Source organism: Mustela nigripes, chromosome 13 (assembly GCF_022355385.1).
Source record: "Mustela nigripes isolate SB6536 chromosome 13, MUSNIG.SB6536, whole genome shotgun sequence".
Classification (NCBI taxonomy): domain Eukaryota; kingdom Metazoa; phylum Chordata; class Mammalia; order Carnivora; family Mustelidae; genus Mustela; species Mustela nigripes.
The window spans coordinates 125,143,627-125,160,687 of NC_081569.1; the positions used below are offsets into that span (position 1 = coordinate 125,143,627).

At 35.3% G+C, this 17,061-nt stretch overlaps 1 protein-coding gene across 7 annotated transcripts in view; it reads left to right on the top strand.

Annotated features, from left to right (window-relative positions):
• Positions 1-17,061, top strand: part of CEP128 (centrosomal protein 128) — a 390,964-nt gene that overhangs the window by 128,884 nt on the left and 245,019 nt on the right. For all 7 annotated transcript variants that reach the window (XM_059373591.1, XM_059373593.1, XM_059373587.1 and 4 more), the window contains 2 exons: positions 12,062-12,238; positions 16,772-16,831. In XM_059373591.1, coding sequence (XP_059229574.1) covers positions 12,062-12,238; positions 16,772-16,831 — 237 coding nt within the window. The remainder of the gene's footprint in view (positions 1-12,061; positions 12,239-16,771; positions 16,832-17,061) is intronic.

Sequence of the window (17,061 nt, forward strand, 5' to 3'; positions counted from 1 at the left end):
TTAAAATTTTAAAGGAAAATATTTGATTTCTTCTTTTGTTCTAAAAGGATCTTATTAATATTAATCTTTTTGTTCTTCTGGCATTTACCTGGAAACTCATAATGCTGTTTGTTTTATCAGAAATATATTTTTATTGGTTTCACTGGAATCTGAATCATCAAAAGAGCATATGATTAAGCCATTTTTGCTTAGCAAGTCAACATCAAAGTTCACATAGTGAAAATTTTATATGTCTTTTATATATACAGACCTGTATCTGATCCAACTTAAATAACATTTTATTAAAGTAGGTGTGAGTTTACTAATGATACTGGTCATCCTTGTGGAACTTTCCAAGTAATTTTGTAGTGTTAGGTATTAAATGTTTTTAATTTTCAAACATATTTATATGATATTTTAGACATAAATATGGTGTCTAAAATTAAGAGAATATTATTTTGTAGATTATTCTGTTTATACTGTGTCTATTCTTTGAACCCTATGTTTTGGAAGCATGGCTGTTTTATGAAAAAAAATACACTATTTTTGCAGGTATTTTCATAATTAGTGAAATGATAGTAATGATAGTAATGTTCTGAGATTGTTTTCCTATCTCCAATGTAGACTAATGGAGACATTAAATTTCAGATGTTGGAGAAAGAGTAATTTTATTATTTTGTTATATTCATTTTAATAAATTCTGAAATTATGTTTAGAAAAATATTTTGTTCTTTAAAAGGGAACATTAAAAATTATAAAATAGATTTTTTTAAAAGATTTTATTTATTTATTTGACAGACAGAGATCACAAGTAGGCAGAGAGGCAGGCAGAGAGAGAAAGGAGGAGGCAGGCTCCCTGCTGAGCAGAGAGCCCCTTGCAGGGCTCGATCCCAGGACCCTGAGATCATGACCTGAGCCGAAGGCAGCAGCTTAACCCACTGAGCCACCCAGGCGCCCCTAGGTAATAAGGAAGGTTTAAAAACTCACCTGTGATCTTACCACCTAATGTTCTTTCATTCAAGTTCTGGTAAAATTCTTTCTGGGGTTCTTTTCTATACACTCAGATACACAGATCCCATTTGGGATTATTTGCCGTGCACAGCTTTGTGTTCTGAATTTGCCTGTGTCCTTGAACATTTTTCAAAATCAAGTTTATTTGACACCGAATATTTTATCTGGTGAATATGGCATTCTCTTGTTGATTACATTACTGTGTGCTTTCTATTTTAAAATTACAGATCAAGTAATTTCTCTCCTATATGATCCAGTGCTTTCCATATTTAGAGCTTTCATTTGTATTTGTTACTGATTTAATTCTAAGGAAAATCATGCAGACAGGCTTCTTGCTACTAGATACCCAAACCTGGAGGAAGCCAGAGGTATCCACTCTCCTCATTTTGCTTTTCTCCTTTATTCCGCCCATAATCACAACCATATGTAGAACTTCCCCCATTATGAGAGATGCTGTCACATGGGTACACATGCCTTGTGGTTATAACTAGCCATGGCAGTGTTGGAAGATAATCTTTTTTTTTTTTAAGATTTTACTTATTTATTTGACAGAGAGAGAGAGATCACAAATAGGCACAGAGGCAGGCAGAGAGAGAGGAGGAGAAGCAGGCTCTCTGCTGAGCAGAGAGCCTGATGCGGGGCTCGATCCCAGGACCCCAAGATCATGACCTGAGCCGAATGCAGAGGCTTAACCCACTGAGCCACCCATGTGCCCTGGCAGTGTCGGAAGATTCTTTAGTAGGTTGTTTCTCTGCCCCACAAAAAAAATCTACATATTAGCTTTTATTTTTAATAAGCAGGGTCTCAGTGTTTACAAGATTGTACTGGAATATTGTGCAGAGGTGGTGTTTCCCAGAACATTTACCATCAGTGTAATTCTGAAGTATAAAAGAACCTTTAACAATATTAGCCCTCCACCATCTTCTTTTATAGATGAGGCAGGTCTGGCCCAAAGAGTTAATTGAGACTTGCCCAAGTGCTCTAGCTGTCCATTGGTAGAAATGGAAATAGGAATCAGGCTTACAAATTCTATTTTTTTTTTTCCTGTTGTACCAGCACCTATAAGAACCAGTATATAGATTATATAGGTTATCTGGGATTCTTACCTAGCTTGTATAATTATTGCTAATTTATGTAGTATTCTGAATTCTCTCAAGAGGCTTCTTTTCTATTATTTTTTCAGGAGAGAGAAACTGTGATTACGCAATTAGGGAATACCTTAAGGCCACAGATTTTGTGACATCCAAGGCTATAGTGGTTATAGGAGTCTAAGTATTGAGTAGATCAGAATTCATAAACATATATTTTTGTTCCTTCCCTTGAAATGCTTTATTCAAATTATTTGTGAAGTGACACCTAGCAGATTTAAAAAAAAAATTTTTTTTTAAGATTTTATTTATTTATTTGACAGACAGAGATCACAAGTAGGCAGAGAGGCAGGCAGGAAGAAAGGAAGGGAAGCAGGCTCCCCCCTTATCGCAATGAGGGGCCATGACCTTAGCCGAAGGCAGAGGCTTTAACCCACTGAACCCCTCAGGCACCCTATGTAGCAGATATTTTAAAGCTATTATTATATTGGATAAAAACACTTAAGGGATTTGTTTTAATAATATATAATGATCTTTGAAAAATGGTAATTCTTCTGTGTAATTATGATGCCCATTTTTACAGATGGTGGAAACTGAGGTTGCGAGTATAATGGTGACTTGTCCAACATTGCATAGCTTGTGGTGGAAACAGGATATGAGCACAAATTCCTTTTATTTTTTTCCCTTTATTTACTGCCAGCAAAATGACTCACATTTGTATCTTTTCATTGAACTCATATTGTTGAATTTAAATTTAGGGTTATTATATTCAACAGATTACCATATACTCTTTAATTTTTTTAGCTTGACACCAATTTTGGAAAAGAAGTCATCAGTGACTTTGTTAGAAAAATCAAATTAAAACCTGATATTGCCACATAAAATATATCTGTGGCAGGAAAAAATATATCTGTGGCAGGAAAAAATGAATCAATTTTCAGTTCTAATTCAGTTCTCATCTGTTCAGGATTGGTATTTTTCATCATATGGAAAAATATATACGATTGTCAGCTGTCTATAAAGTATTCACTACTTTATAGAGTCACAGTTCTGTATTTTTTTTCTAAGAACTCTTTGTGGAAGGCAGAATTCTCTGATTTTATTTTTTTTGTTTTCCGAATAGCAAGAAAGAAATAGAAGCAAATGAGCTGCTGACTTCTTTCATTTACTTTAGTGTTTAGTGTTTATACTTTCGGACATTTTTAGGCAGGACTTACTCTTTCTTTAGTGCAGCATCTATTTTAAATTGTGTGAGTAGAATAGAGAGAATAAAGTTGTAGCTACCCTGTATTAATTTGGAGGGAAATTTAAACTAGATACTCTAAATATAAACACTGACTGACTTGTTATGAGTAATTTCCTATGAAATTAATTCTTTTTTTTTTTTTTTTAATGTTTTATTTATTTATTTGTCAGAGAGAGAGGGAGAGAGAGCGAGTACAGGCGGACAGAATGGCAGACAGAGGCAGAGGGAGAAGCAGGCTCCCTGCCAAGCAAGGAGCCCGATGTGGGACTCGATCCCAGGATGCTGGGATCATGACCTGAGCCGAAGGCAGCGGCTTAACCCATTGAGCCACCCAGGCGTCCCATATGAAATTAATTCTTAAAAAATCTTTAAAAATATTAAGAAAATGAAGATAAGATGGTCAAATTAAAGGTAGAATTATATGCTTTGTTTTGTATTTGTTACTTATAAAGTGCTTTTAATTGAACCACTTGTAGTCATTAAATCCAGAGTAGTCCTTGACTTTCACAGAGTTGGCTAAAACATCAGAGTCCTTACCGTATATGAAAATCTATGCCAGGTTTTAAGAAACAGTTTTAAAATGCAAAGGTGAAGTGACTATGCAGTGATTAGGGGGAGGGGGCAGTTATACATACAGCTGTGGCAGAGGACGGGGCAAGAAATAAAGGCTGTATAGAAGTACATGTGGTCTCTACTTTCCAAAATGGAAGGTAAGTGTGGAGACGCATTTTCAAACTCTGTTCCATTGGCAGTGACTTTTCTACCAACATTTGCAGTCAAAGAGGTTGAATTTAAATGAATATAATGAGTGAAGTCAAAGTTTGCAAATTTTTCATCCCTGATTTGGACTCGATTTAAGAGGTCTGCCATTTAATCCTTAATTCATTGAGCCCCTGAAAAAATTACAAAGGCTTTAGAGGAGTGCAGTCTTGTTGGACACTTACCTTTAAAATCTTGTACTATTAGTTTGATTTCATTTAATTTTGAGATTGTGAGTGATCGCCATAGTGTAGGAGTTAGGCTAAATAATGGTACATGCAGTTGGTTGTGATGTGGAAAGCCAAGGGGAATAGGCTGCATGAAGTGTCCTGTATTTTATCTGTTTCAGTGCTTTGTTGGGAGGTAAGCGGTCCTAGCTTGCTTGCTTTGGTTAGACCCTAAAAGAGAACATAAAATGAATGTCCAGGTTTGTTTTAAGTGAGGTTGGGTGTTTTGTTTTTGTTTTTAAATCACAGTTTAAAGTGACTCTATCCACTTTGTCATTTAATGTCAAGTGAGCAATAGTCTGTAAATTTTAGGAAAACAACAGGAGGTGGTCATTGTTAACATAAGTTATATTATTTGGAAATTTGTTCTTAACTTTTTCCCCCCATATTCTTTCATTAAGAATAAATGAATGCTTAAGTATATTTTAAGAAAAAAAGAGAATAAGTCCCGATGGTTTTTAAAGACACGGTAAGCTTATAAACATTTCTCTGGTGCTGAATGATACATTTTTATCTTTTGAAAATTAAACAGTGTTCGTTCCAAATGCATAATTTGAAACTCTGGCTGTTTGTTTCCTTGTCCGTATTTTGTTTCAGAAAAAGAAATGCATCAAAAGTGGCTGATTTTAAATAACTAACGTTATTTCTGTTTCCTAGCATTTGACTTAAGAGAAATACATAATAATTGCAAAATGGTCCTAAAACTTAATGAATGCATAAAATACCCTTCAGTGGTATTTTTGTTTCCGACTTTGAATATTAATTTCTAGGAATGTATCCAATACATGTCCTGACACCTTTCTGATTATGCTGCCAATGATTTTTGTATTGCTCAATATTCTTCTAGAAAAAGATACTAAAAAGCCTGAGGCAAGAATAATTTCCTTAAGTGGGGTTAGGAGTTTAAATCTGAATTTGTGTTTTTTTGGTTTCTGTCTTATGGATAAATTTTCTATGTCTGCCTAAGACTAGGTTATGGATTGGAAACTCTTTCATATCCCAATTTTAATATGTACCAAATCATATATCCAATGTTCTAATTATGCCTTACTTTTTTTCTATTAGTGCTTCTGTTTTACTGATGCTTTCAGCTCTTATTCTTACCATACTATTAATTGTAACTTCTTTCCCTTCTTTGAAGGAAATAGTGTAAAGCATCTACTTACAGAGGAGAAGAAAGAATATCTAACCCACAAAATAATAGCACTTTTATTTTAAGAAACCAATATTCTAGTAGGAATTACAGTGTTCTTTTGCTTATTAAATACATATAAAGAAGCATTTCATTCATTCACACATGAATCTGTACTTAATTCATTAATAGATCTTACTAGTTCTATCCTTAAAGCTTGTTTTGCATCTCTTTACTCCTACCCCTGGCAGTGCCCTCGCTTTTGTGACATCAACTGGCCTTGCCATTTACAGTAACCTGTTACTGACAAGATGATTGCCCTCAATGATTTCATTGATTGATTTATTGCAAAAGCAAACTTTCAGAAACATAAGAAGTCATTTGAGTTCAGAGATTTTGTTTTCTTCATTGTCGTATTGTTGGGGTCTATTCTGTTGGGCCCATAGAGCACGCACACACAAAATGCTCACAGAATGAATGGAACATACAAGGACATGTATATTTCAGAAAAATTTATCGATTGACTGCTATCTGAGACACTCTACTAGGTACTGGGATGTTTAAATAAAAAATAAGATCTCTGCCCAATAGGAATTCACAGTCTGCTAAAGAGACAGACATAAAAGACATACAAAGTAGTAGGAACCCTAGAGGGAGCTCCTATAAAGTGCCGGGGGGCAAGAGAAGGGGCAGATATTCCTATCATTCTTAGAGCTCAACTTATCTGTTGTTACAATATCTGCATGGGTGGGGAAGAAAATGAATGTTATTGCACTTTTATAATGGGTGAAAAATTCAGTTTATGACCTTCCCTTGTCCTCTTTGTTCCTAAGTAGTGTTGGGTTCACTAAGGGCACAGGATATACATAGGTTGGATCCATGGAGACTTTTTCAAACTGATCTGAACTGTTGATTTTGGAAGTGCTGCTTTGGTTTTGTGTTTTGTTTTATTTATTTTTAAATACCAATCTCAACATTTAATGTACAGCCATACTTTGAATTTAAAAAGTGCACAGTCACATAAAAACTTGTATTTTTAAGAAACAAGTTTGCAAAAAGTAGTTATGGTGTGGCCAAGATTTAATGTTTTATTTGTTTATTTATTTGCTTCTTGTTTTGTAAGACAGTTTGAACTACAGTGTGGTAATTTTCTAGATGAAACTCTTTTCAGATACCCTGTAATACCCACAGTAGATCCTTCTTTTAGTTGTTCTGCAGTTTCTGCCTTGGTTGGCATTTCATTGTAACTTAACTTCCTTGTAGTTGAGTCAACTCTGTTGGTGAAAGTAATGTGAGCTTTCTTTAGAGAGTTAGATAAATGGCTTCCGGACAGATCCAATTTTTGTTCAGGATAGTTTCATAATTTGCCTTGTAATGCTAGTGTCCTGGATTTAAGGCTTAGGCATAGCAGTTATCTTGAGTTACAGAAATATTCCTTCTCAAAACTTTTTAGGTGATATGTGCTGGTCTATAGTTTCAACATGCCATGCTTCCAATAACTTTGAATTACATTGTTTGTTTTAATTCTAGCCTTTAATCTAATTTTATTTCTCTCTGCCTCTCATCCTGTCTCTCCCTCACCCACTGCTGATGTGTTAAAGATGACCTTGGGGCTGAAATATTGTCATACTTGCTTATTCAAGTCAGTTTTCAATAAAGGAATAACAGTAGCTTTTTTTTTTTAACAGTAGCTTTGTACTTAATGATTTATTTAGTCATGTGAATGTGCTTTATTTGCTAAGCTTTTTTATTGTTAGGTATGTGAAGACCTGTTTTCATGTCCTGTAGCCAGCTGTATTGCAAATAAAGTGGCTCTTCTGGGCCTCTTAGGACATTGAAGGGATCTCACAAACTTTCGCCAAGGAGATAATATTTTGGACATGCTCTAGTTTATTGAAGTTCTATTTCCTTTAAGATTTTGTCTCCTTACAATCTTTACAGCCTTTGGGAAAGTGAATGTTCTGAGTTGTAAAGAGTGTGCTGCAACATAAATATATAAGTAGAGGAATTTCTCATCCTTAGAATTGCAGATCCATTGATGAAGCCAGTCAACATTGTATGTGTGCACATATGTGTGTTTGAAGAGATTGTGAACAGTATTTTTTTAAAAATTTGCTTTAGACACAAATGTCAACAGTGTAATCCTTTCCTTTCCTGAAATGGAAGCTTCATAAAGTCTTTGCTCTCTTGACAATGGAACTATAACTTGCTTACTGTGTGATTAGTATACTTTTTGATTAAAAATGCCAACAGCAGATTTTATGTGTACATAGGGTACATCTCTAGTTTAGATAGATAGCCCCTAAAAGCTTAGGCTTTTTATGCATGCTTGATGTTCCTCTCTCTCTCTCTCTCTTTTGTGTGTGTGTGTGTGTGTGTGTGTGTGTGTGTGTGTGTGTGTGTTCTGTTCTGAATTTCCCACTACGTCACGTATTTCATTTATAACTATATATATTCAGAAGTATTTTTTGTTATTCTTTCTACTTTATGGCTGTATTAGTCCCCTCATAACTGGCTGTTAACTTTCCTGAATTTTTCGCATTGGGTTTCTAAATTCCAATTTTAAAAACTCAACTTATCTGGTATTTTAATAGTGAGCACATAGTCAGGAGCCAGGAGACTCAAGTTATGGGTTATGACCTCTTTAACTTTGGTTCAGTTATTTATTCTATCTGAACTTTGGTTTCCTCATTTGTGTAATTTAGGGTTGAGTTTATTCTCTAAGGTTCTTTCTCAAACTCAGCCATGGTATAGGATATCTTTCTTTTTGGAGCATACAGACTGCTATAGTCAGCTTCATCTGTAACTGTCTATTTAATCCCATCTTCTTCCCCACAGAGAGGCTCCTTTTGTGGTGCCATGACCTTGACATACATGTCCATTCATGCTGAAACATTGAAGTTGGACTAACTGTGTCTTCCATATTCCTGGAAGTCCACTGCCCTATTCATTGTGCCCCAAAGCCACTTTTTCTTCCAAATTCCTAAACAGTCTCTAAAATACTTCGAGTTACCTCTAATTCTATAGGAAAAGATGGCTTTTGATTAGTCTTGTTGTAGAATTACTTCTGAATTCTCTAGAAAACCAATTACTATTCATAATAGTGCCTAAATATTATCATCTCCCCTTATTAATCCATGTATCCTCAAATCAGACAGGATGATTGGATTGATGTCAGCCAGCCAGTTTTCCACTTCTCCCTCAGAATGAGCTGTGCTAGTTCCATTTGTAGAGCTGTTTCTGAAACATGAAACTGGGAGAAAAAGCTAATTTATTGGGAACAATATAGTATTCAGATAAGTATTCTCAAGCCAGAAGAATGAGGCAAAATGAAAGGGATGACATTTCATGGAGATAGTTGTTGGCTATATAAGGACAGGAGCCTTAATTATTCACTCTGTCCCTAGTACTCAGGAGAATGTCTTACCGTAGTAGGCTTTCTATAAAAATTGTTGAATGAATGAATAAGTCAATACAGAGTGGTACAGAAGTCTGGAAGAGCTTACTTAACTCCTAGATTTAGGTTTTGGAGCACACGCAGATGGAGAACCAGTGTGGTGCAGTGTCTGAAACCCAGTTAAATAAAAGAACATGGATTTACCTGGAATATGATTAAGTGAGGGTAGGGGATTCATCTATTCACTTTAATTCTTGAGTACAGCACTTAGGCAAATGAAAGGACGTTATGGTTTTGTCAAGGGTTTTATTCATTGAAACTAGAGCTGTTCATGTAGAGGGTCAGATGACCATTTGCCAGAAATGTCAAATAAAAGATTCTTGAAAGAATAATAGGTAGTTAAAACAATTGATCTCAAAGGTCCATATGAGTTCATAGTTCTGGTGATTCTGTTACTCTCTGTGAGTTTTACTTCAAAGGGAGGTCAGTTGGACCTAGCCTGCTGACTGTCTCTCAGAAGATAGTGAAGTGGGTAATGAAGTTCTCAGTCTTTGCTAAAGAGATTGAATTTATAGTGCCTTTTCTGATAATATCAACATTTTTAGGAATATCAAAATATAGAAATAGTGGATAGTTGATGGAAGAAAGCTGGCTCTGAAGGAAATGAAAAAAGGAAGAACAGTTAGAACATCATTGTGAATTCCCTGGATTTCAGTTGTCCTCTAAATGCTTCAGTAACCCTGATAGGGTTCTTTATTAATATCACACCGGTGAGAATACAGCCGCATTCTGGAGGTCTACGTATGCATAGAAGGAACCTCCAAGCACACATCAGTAGCTTCAGAGGGTCTATAGGTCTACATCGTCATTGATGAAATGATTTTTCCAGTATTGAATTTGAGTCTTTGAAAAACTTTAAATCACTTATTCAACAAAGTTGTGGAGTTTAAAGGTAGTTATAAGCATATTTTGCAGTCTCCCGAAATTGGCAGTTTATTGAGGGAGGCTGGTGGAAGAGTAATTATATTACAGCTATATATATGTGTGTGTGTGTGTGTGTGTGTGTGTGTGTGTGTTTATTTATTTATTTAAAACTGATATACATAATATGCTCTAGGAACATTTTGCTTTGGGAAATCTGTAAAGGAAGGAGACTAAGTCTCGAAGGCTAAATTTTGAAGGCTAGGAAGTGTAGGTGGTGGTAGCCAAACAGTACAGGGCCGAGTAGCCTCACCTCTTGGGGGCCTTGACGGAAATGTTGCTTTCTAGTAAGTAAGCTTCAAAAAGTCTTCAAATGTTGTTCAGAGCCAGGATGTTAATTTTTTTCAGAAAGGCTCCTAGATGAGAGGAAGATTCTGTGACGATATCAATATCTCTAAAGCGATGCCTTATCAGTCAGCAGGGAGAGTTTGGACAGAAACTGAATGTGAACAGAGGAGAAAGTTAGGGAGATGTACTTCAGTCTTCATCAAAACACCACCCAAGAGAATGGAGCACTTGTTCCTGTGGCTTGTATATCCCTGATGTGCCAGTGGACGCACCAGACTGCCATTAGTGTGAGGCCATATATGCATTGTTTCATAAAACAAACTCCTCTCTCTCCAGTTCCCTATTCATTAAGCAACATTGTGATTATAATTTGCCTTCCCATCCAGATTGGTCTGCAGGGAGAAAATGTACTGGGTATGCTGACAGGAACATTCTGATCTATGTGGCAGTTATGGTTCTTATTGTAAACTGATGTCGTTAATTGAGTGGCATTCTAGTTTGTCTAGTTAGTCTCTCGTGAGCTTAATGTTACTCTTTTGCTGAAAGATGATTCCACTCAGGGTACCAAAAGGGAAAGAAGATCCAATTCCCAAGTTTACAAAGCTGAGCTACAGACTGCTAGGATGTAGTCATCAAGATAAAGGCTGTCTTGTAGCTACCAGGCCCATTTTCAAATAGTACAGTTCCAGGCAGTGTTGTGTACATCAGAAGTGGTTGGAGAGACATATGAAGGCTTATTTGAGAAGCTACAAGTAGTTGATATATGAGAGAGTGGGAAGGAGGGAGGTATGAAGCTAGAGGGAAGGTAAAATGCTATCTTTCCTTTCATAAGTAACTTTTAATTGAGCGGATGGATCTCTTATTATTTTAACTTCAAGCTGGAGTTTTTGACCACATTATTTTCCTGCTTGTATTATATTTACTAGGGTAGGTAAAGAATGATCAGGTTACTGTGTAATGAGTGAAAACAAAGCTAGCCAGCCGCCATGACTTTTGGCGCCATTGTTTATACTTATAATTCTGGTGATTCTGTTACTCTCTTCCAGGTCTGTGCTGCTCAGCTAGAATTTCTCTAGTAATGAAATTGTGCAATCATGACTGAGACTGACTTTGCCTAGAATGGGTCCCCAAGTCCTTGTAAGCTCTTAACGGATTCTTAGAAACCTTTTTTTTTTTTTCATTAAATGTATTTGCTTACTTGAGAAGTACTTCCATCTTTCTTCTATCAAATTTACATGACTCAAAACATTTATGCACTATGACTGGCATTTGAAAACTTGGACTTTGTAAAAACTATGTTTTTTTTTTTTTTAAGATTTTATTTATTTATTTGACAGACAGAGATCACAAGTAGGCAGAGAGGCAGGCAGAGAGAGAGGAGGAAGCAGACTCCTGGCTGAGCAGACAGCCTGATGCGGGGCTCGATCCCAGGACCCTGGCATCGTGACCTGAGCTGAAGGCAGAGGCATTAACCCACTGAGCCACCCAGGTGCCCCTAAAACTATGTTTTGATGAAATAAGATAGTAATAGGTATTTTTTTTCTGAAATGAAACTAACATAATCTTATTTTACCTTTATTTTCTATTGTTTCACTAATATTTATTGAAAACTCAAAGTCAGTTCACGGCATCAGCTTTTACTCTCTAGTCCATTAATGGCATTATGTTATTAAAATGTAAAGGATTTTTTTAACTTCATTTTCTTTTGGTTACATAATTACTTTAATTTTCTTTGCCAAGTATCTACTCACTCAGTGCCCTCAGTGTCCTTTTTCTGAATTCTCTGTAACTTGACCTCAGTTGATGAGTAGGCAAAACATTTTATTTTAGTGAAGTAAGGAGACTGAGAGATCCGTTTTGTACTGCACTCCTTTGAGTTAGTTGTACAAATATTACAAGAGTTTCTTGCCTTTACTAAATAATTAACTTCTGTTTTTCTTACTGATTTTTTAGGAAAAGCATATAAGCAATGAAGAAGAGAACTTAAGAAGGATGGAAGAGGCCAGATTGCAGCTCAAGGATCAACTTCTTTGCCTGGAGACTGAACAGGAATCCATTCTTGGTGTCATAGGAAGGGAAATTGATGCAGCTTGTAAAACCTTCTCCGGGGACTCGATGGAGAAATTGAAAGTAATTATGAGTTCTCATTGTGCCTTTCAGTTAGTTTCTTAATATATAATTATAAGAAGATTTTAATGCATAGTTACATAGTAGGCACATTTTTATTCTGGAAAGTTTTATGAAACAAAATAACATCTTGCACTGTTTAGAATGCAATACTATGTATCTACTGCATGGTCCTGGGAGAGAAAGTGTACTGTTAATTCATGGAATTGCCTCTATCACATTCTGTAAAAGAAAATGTCTTAGAGAGGCAGCAGTTCTGATGAAAAAAAAAATCCTTGGAGTCAAGAGGCCATTTTTGTTGTTTTTCGTGTATTAATGGCGAACATCTATTGAGTACTAGTTATATTACAGGTACTGTAGGATTCTCTCCTTAATCTCTAAAACTACTGTCCTTTAGGTACGCTGATTAAATTCATTTAAGACAAGGGAAAGCAAGGCTTGGAGAGGTTAAGTAACTTGGCCCTGGCCATGTATCTAGTTAAATGCTAGAAGCAAGACTTTAGACCTTGGGGATCTAACTCCCTGAGCTTAAACACATGAACGCTGTGCTATTTGCTTTCCCTGTTTAGACAAATATACTCAAGTGAGTTTTTCTATCTTTAAAATGGAATATTGCTATTCAATTTATAGTTCTAATGAATTGAAATAAAAACAGAATTGATCATGAACGTTTTTAATTCCTTGAAGGCGAGCCCCTCCGTCAGTCTAGGTCATAGTACTGCTATGTTGCATTGCACTGCTTCAACACAGTGGGACCATAGCCCTTAGCATTTAGCCATTATTTACCCTGTATTTATTTCATATGATGAGATGGCAGAACTTAAATTATAAGGACTTCTTAGTTTTTAATACTTTCTGGGTGTTTCTTCTTTTTGTCATTTTTTGTTTGTTTGTTTTTTGGCTTCTTTCTTCTCTTTTTTCCTAATCTTCCTTCATATCCTTTTTCTTTTTTTTTTCCCCCCTCCTTATGTGGTGTTTTAAAGAAAGTAGAACTATATTTCCACACTTGAAGTGGAAGGTGTCTTAGGATTCACCTTTAATAGAAATATCTCAACAGGTAGAATTTGGTGGAGTTGATGGAGTTTCTGCAATATGAATTCCTATCTACATTTTATTTTTTTTAAAGATTTTATTTACTTACTTGGCAGACAGAGATCACAAGTAGGCAGAGAGGCAGGGAGAGGTGGGGGGGAAGCAGGATCCCCGCTGAGCAGAGAGCCCGATGTGGGGCTCGATCCTAGGACCCTGGGATCATGACCAGAGCCGAAGCTAGAGGCTTAACCCACTGAGCCACACAGGTGTCCCCTATCTACATTTTTTAAAATGCTCAGATATCATTTTGAGAGGATTATGAGCCAAATATGAGGAGTCATTGGCTTTAGAGGAAAACTCTTTCAGTTTTGTTGTAGAGCTTATTATTATGATGGCTTATTTTTCCTGTCTGCTGCTGCTTTTTTTATTTGACTTGTCATGTTTACCTATATTTAAAGGATGTGTGACCTTAAGATCCTGATTTCATCTAAAAGAAGCACATACTAACAATGAAATATTTACTCTGTATCTAAGTATTTGTATCAGGATGGCTTATTTTCAGTCAGATAGAGACAAAGAAATGATATCATTTAGATCATGCTGTAAGATATATAAACCTTGTTATGGGCAATTACAGGCTAAAACGTAGTGGGTAGATTGCAGATTGCTTAAGTATTTTCTTTTTGAGGCACAAATTATCCTTCCACTGTATTCCAAAAAACACCCAATTTTTTAATAGGCTTTCAAGAATGCAGTGATTTTGGTAATGGGTCTTTCTTTATACCTCTTCTCCTAGAGAAAGACTAATTCAATCCAACTGATGGGTGGAAAGTAAATCTAAAAGAATGGAAATTCTATTAAGTTTTTGTTGTTGTTGTTTTGTTTAGAGTACACCTTTTTTGTTGTGGGTCTCTTTCTATTAATAAATAACTTCTGTTGTTACCTTCCTATGAACTTGGGGAAAAAAAATGAATACTGAAGAATATAACATTTGCTCTCACCTCAAATAAACAACCCAAGGGGTTGTTAAAATAAAATTGATTCTGTGCTTTATAGTTCAGAAATTTAAGGGAGAGTGGTGGTCCTTATAAAGTGTTTTAAAAAAATAGAATAATTCCAGTTATTCCTTGTCATTTGTTGATTTGTTGATTTGTCATTTGTATATTACTGATGAAATTTTTAGTCATTTTATGTAGAGAGTGACAGCTATGATATGAATTGGATAACAGATATGTAACAAATGAGCCTGAGAAAAGTCCTTGGGAGAATTGATATTATTTCTGATTACTTTTTCTTTCTCCAGCCACCATATTTATTATTTATTCCACTAAAGTAAATGCAAGTAAGGTGTGAAAACTTAAGGACAGACACTTAATAAGCCATCACTATTATAAAACAATTAGGAAAGTGTCTGAATTAAAGTTATATCATTTCACAGACCAATTTTGATAATTGAAGAGCTTTTCTCATAGCACTTGGTCTGAGTATTCACCCATTTGTAGAGTATAAATAGGGTAGTCTGGCTCAAGACAGATGTTGGCTGAAATTGCATCTCCATACTGCTAATGTATGACCTTGGGCAAGTTATGCAATTTATCTTCTAAGAATTCATGTCCCATTTATAAGTTCGCTTATTTTGAGGATAAAGTAGAATAAGATATATAGGGTGCATATTATGGAGTGAAATATATTGCACTTAGTGAATACTCAGCTAATGCTAGGTATCATTATTATGTAGTATCTTTTTTTGGTCATATATACATATATTTATATATTTATGTATATATAGATTTTCTTTCAACTTTTTAAAAAGATTTTGTTTATTCTAGGGAGAGAGAGAAAGAGAGGGAGGGAAAGCAAGAATGAATGGTAGGGGCAGGGCGGAGGGGGAAGTAGACTCCCTGCTGGGCAAGGAGCTGAACTTGGGGCTCCATCCCCCGGACTCTTGGATCGTGACCTGAGCTTAACTGACTAAGCCACCCAGGCTCCCCTGTTTCTTTTAACTTTTTATGACAAATTGTTGTTTTAGTTCTCTTGTCGCAATAGACCTTGAAGTCTATTTCCTGATGATGACTTCTTTATATGCAGTAAGTAATAATAATGGTGTTCTATGTTCCAGACGCAGTGCTAACTCTCATTTTATTTAATTTATACTTTGGCCTTATGAGGCAGTTTACCTATTTTATAGCTTAGAGAAATTAAGTCACATTACTTATAAGTGGACAACGCTGTTCTCTTAAACACTAAACTATATATAAATTTATTAAAAAATCACAAAATATGAATATTACTTATACTCCTATCAAATTATTTTAGACTTTAATCTTGAACACTTGATCTTTGGTCACTGATGTTTTAATTGAAACCATGATACAGATAAATGGAAAAGAACAATAAAACATATAATCAGTGACAGTCATTGACAAGTACATGCTTACAAATAGCAGAGTTTGAAAAGGAAGAAAACACTATGAACTAGAGGCAGGATTTCACTGAAGTCAGGGAGACATGAGAGTTGGGGGTGAGATTTGGATGGTGAGAAAAGTGGAGGAAAGAAAAGTTGGATATGAGCATTCTTGTTTATGGCATATGGTCAGCATCATTACGTATTCATCATCTGTCTGAATGAATTACCTAATGATATTCCTTAGGGGAGGCATCAGCACACACGTCAGGATGTATAGAAATACTTAAGAATAAGAATAAATGTCTCTTACAAAGGGATAGGGTATTTTTAAGCAGAAAATTTCTACAGAGGAGACTGTAAAAATATCACAGGTAGCACCTGTTTCAAAGAAAGTAGGAACTGAAAAAATTCTGTGTTTACAATCATAAAGTCACTGAAAACCTTTGAGCACCATTTCATTAGTAATAAGGCAGAACCAGATGGCAAGGGATTTTACAAGGCAGCTAGCTGGTATAGACAACCTATTTATTGTAGGATTTTGTTACCATTATGAAATATAAAGCACTATTTGCACAAAGTCATGTTGATTAGTTTCTGTAAGTTCTATACAACCATTAATGAGACAAAATGGCCTTCATAGTATGAAATTAAAGAAGGATAAATGAGACAAAGAATTAAGTTTCCATGTAATTAAATCTAACCCACTGTGAAATATATTACGTGGAACAAGACTGAGGCAAAGAAGTAAATAAAAATGAAGTACACTGGTTTAATTGAGGCTGCTTGCCAGACCTCTGTGGAATCAGCCTTCAGAGATTCTAGCAATGAGAACACTTGAGAGCTGATTCATGACTGTATTTGAAGTAAATATTTACTGTCAGTGCATATATATGTGTACACATACATGTGTACATACATTGACATACTAGATAAATAGTGGTTTGGAATTGGTTGGGTACTTGAACTTTTTTCTTTTTAAACCTTTAAATTTAGGAACTAAACTTTTGGATGGTATGGTGAAGAATTTCACTTATGGAAGTTCAATTCAGAAAATAATTCTACTTCTAATAGACAATTTCCTTTTTTTTTTTTGGTAGGTTTTTTCGTCTAGTCCTGATATTAACTATGATCCACATCGCTGGTTAGCAGAAAGCAAGGTAATTTATCTTTAAGTCCTAAAGTTATCATAATATTTATGACTTTCAAGTTGTCCTATTTGGGCCAGTCATACATTTTGTTATAGAACAGAACATACAAAGCTGTTTTGGGGAAGATATCATCATCATGCATTTAAGAAATTTCCATATTCCTTTAGCTTAACATTTAAAAATTAGTTTAACTGTATAAGAATATAGTTCACAGAATGAGAGAATAAAGGAAGGAAAAA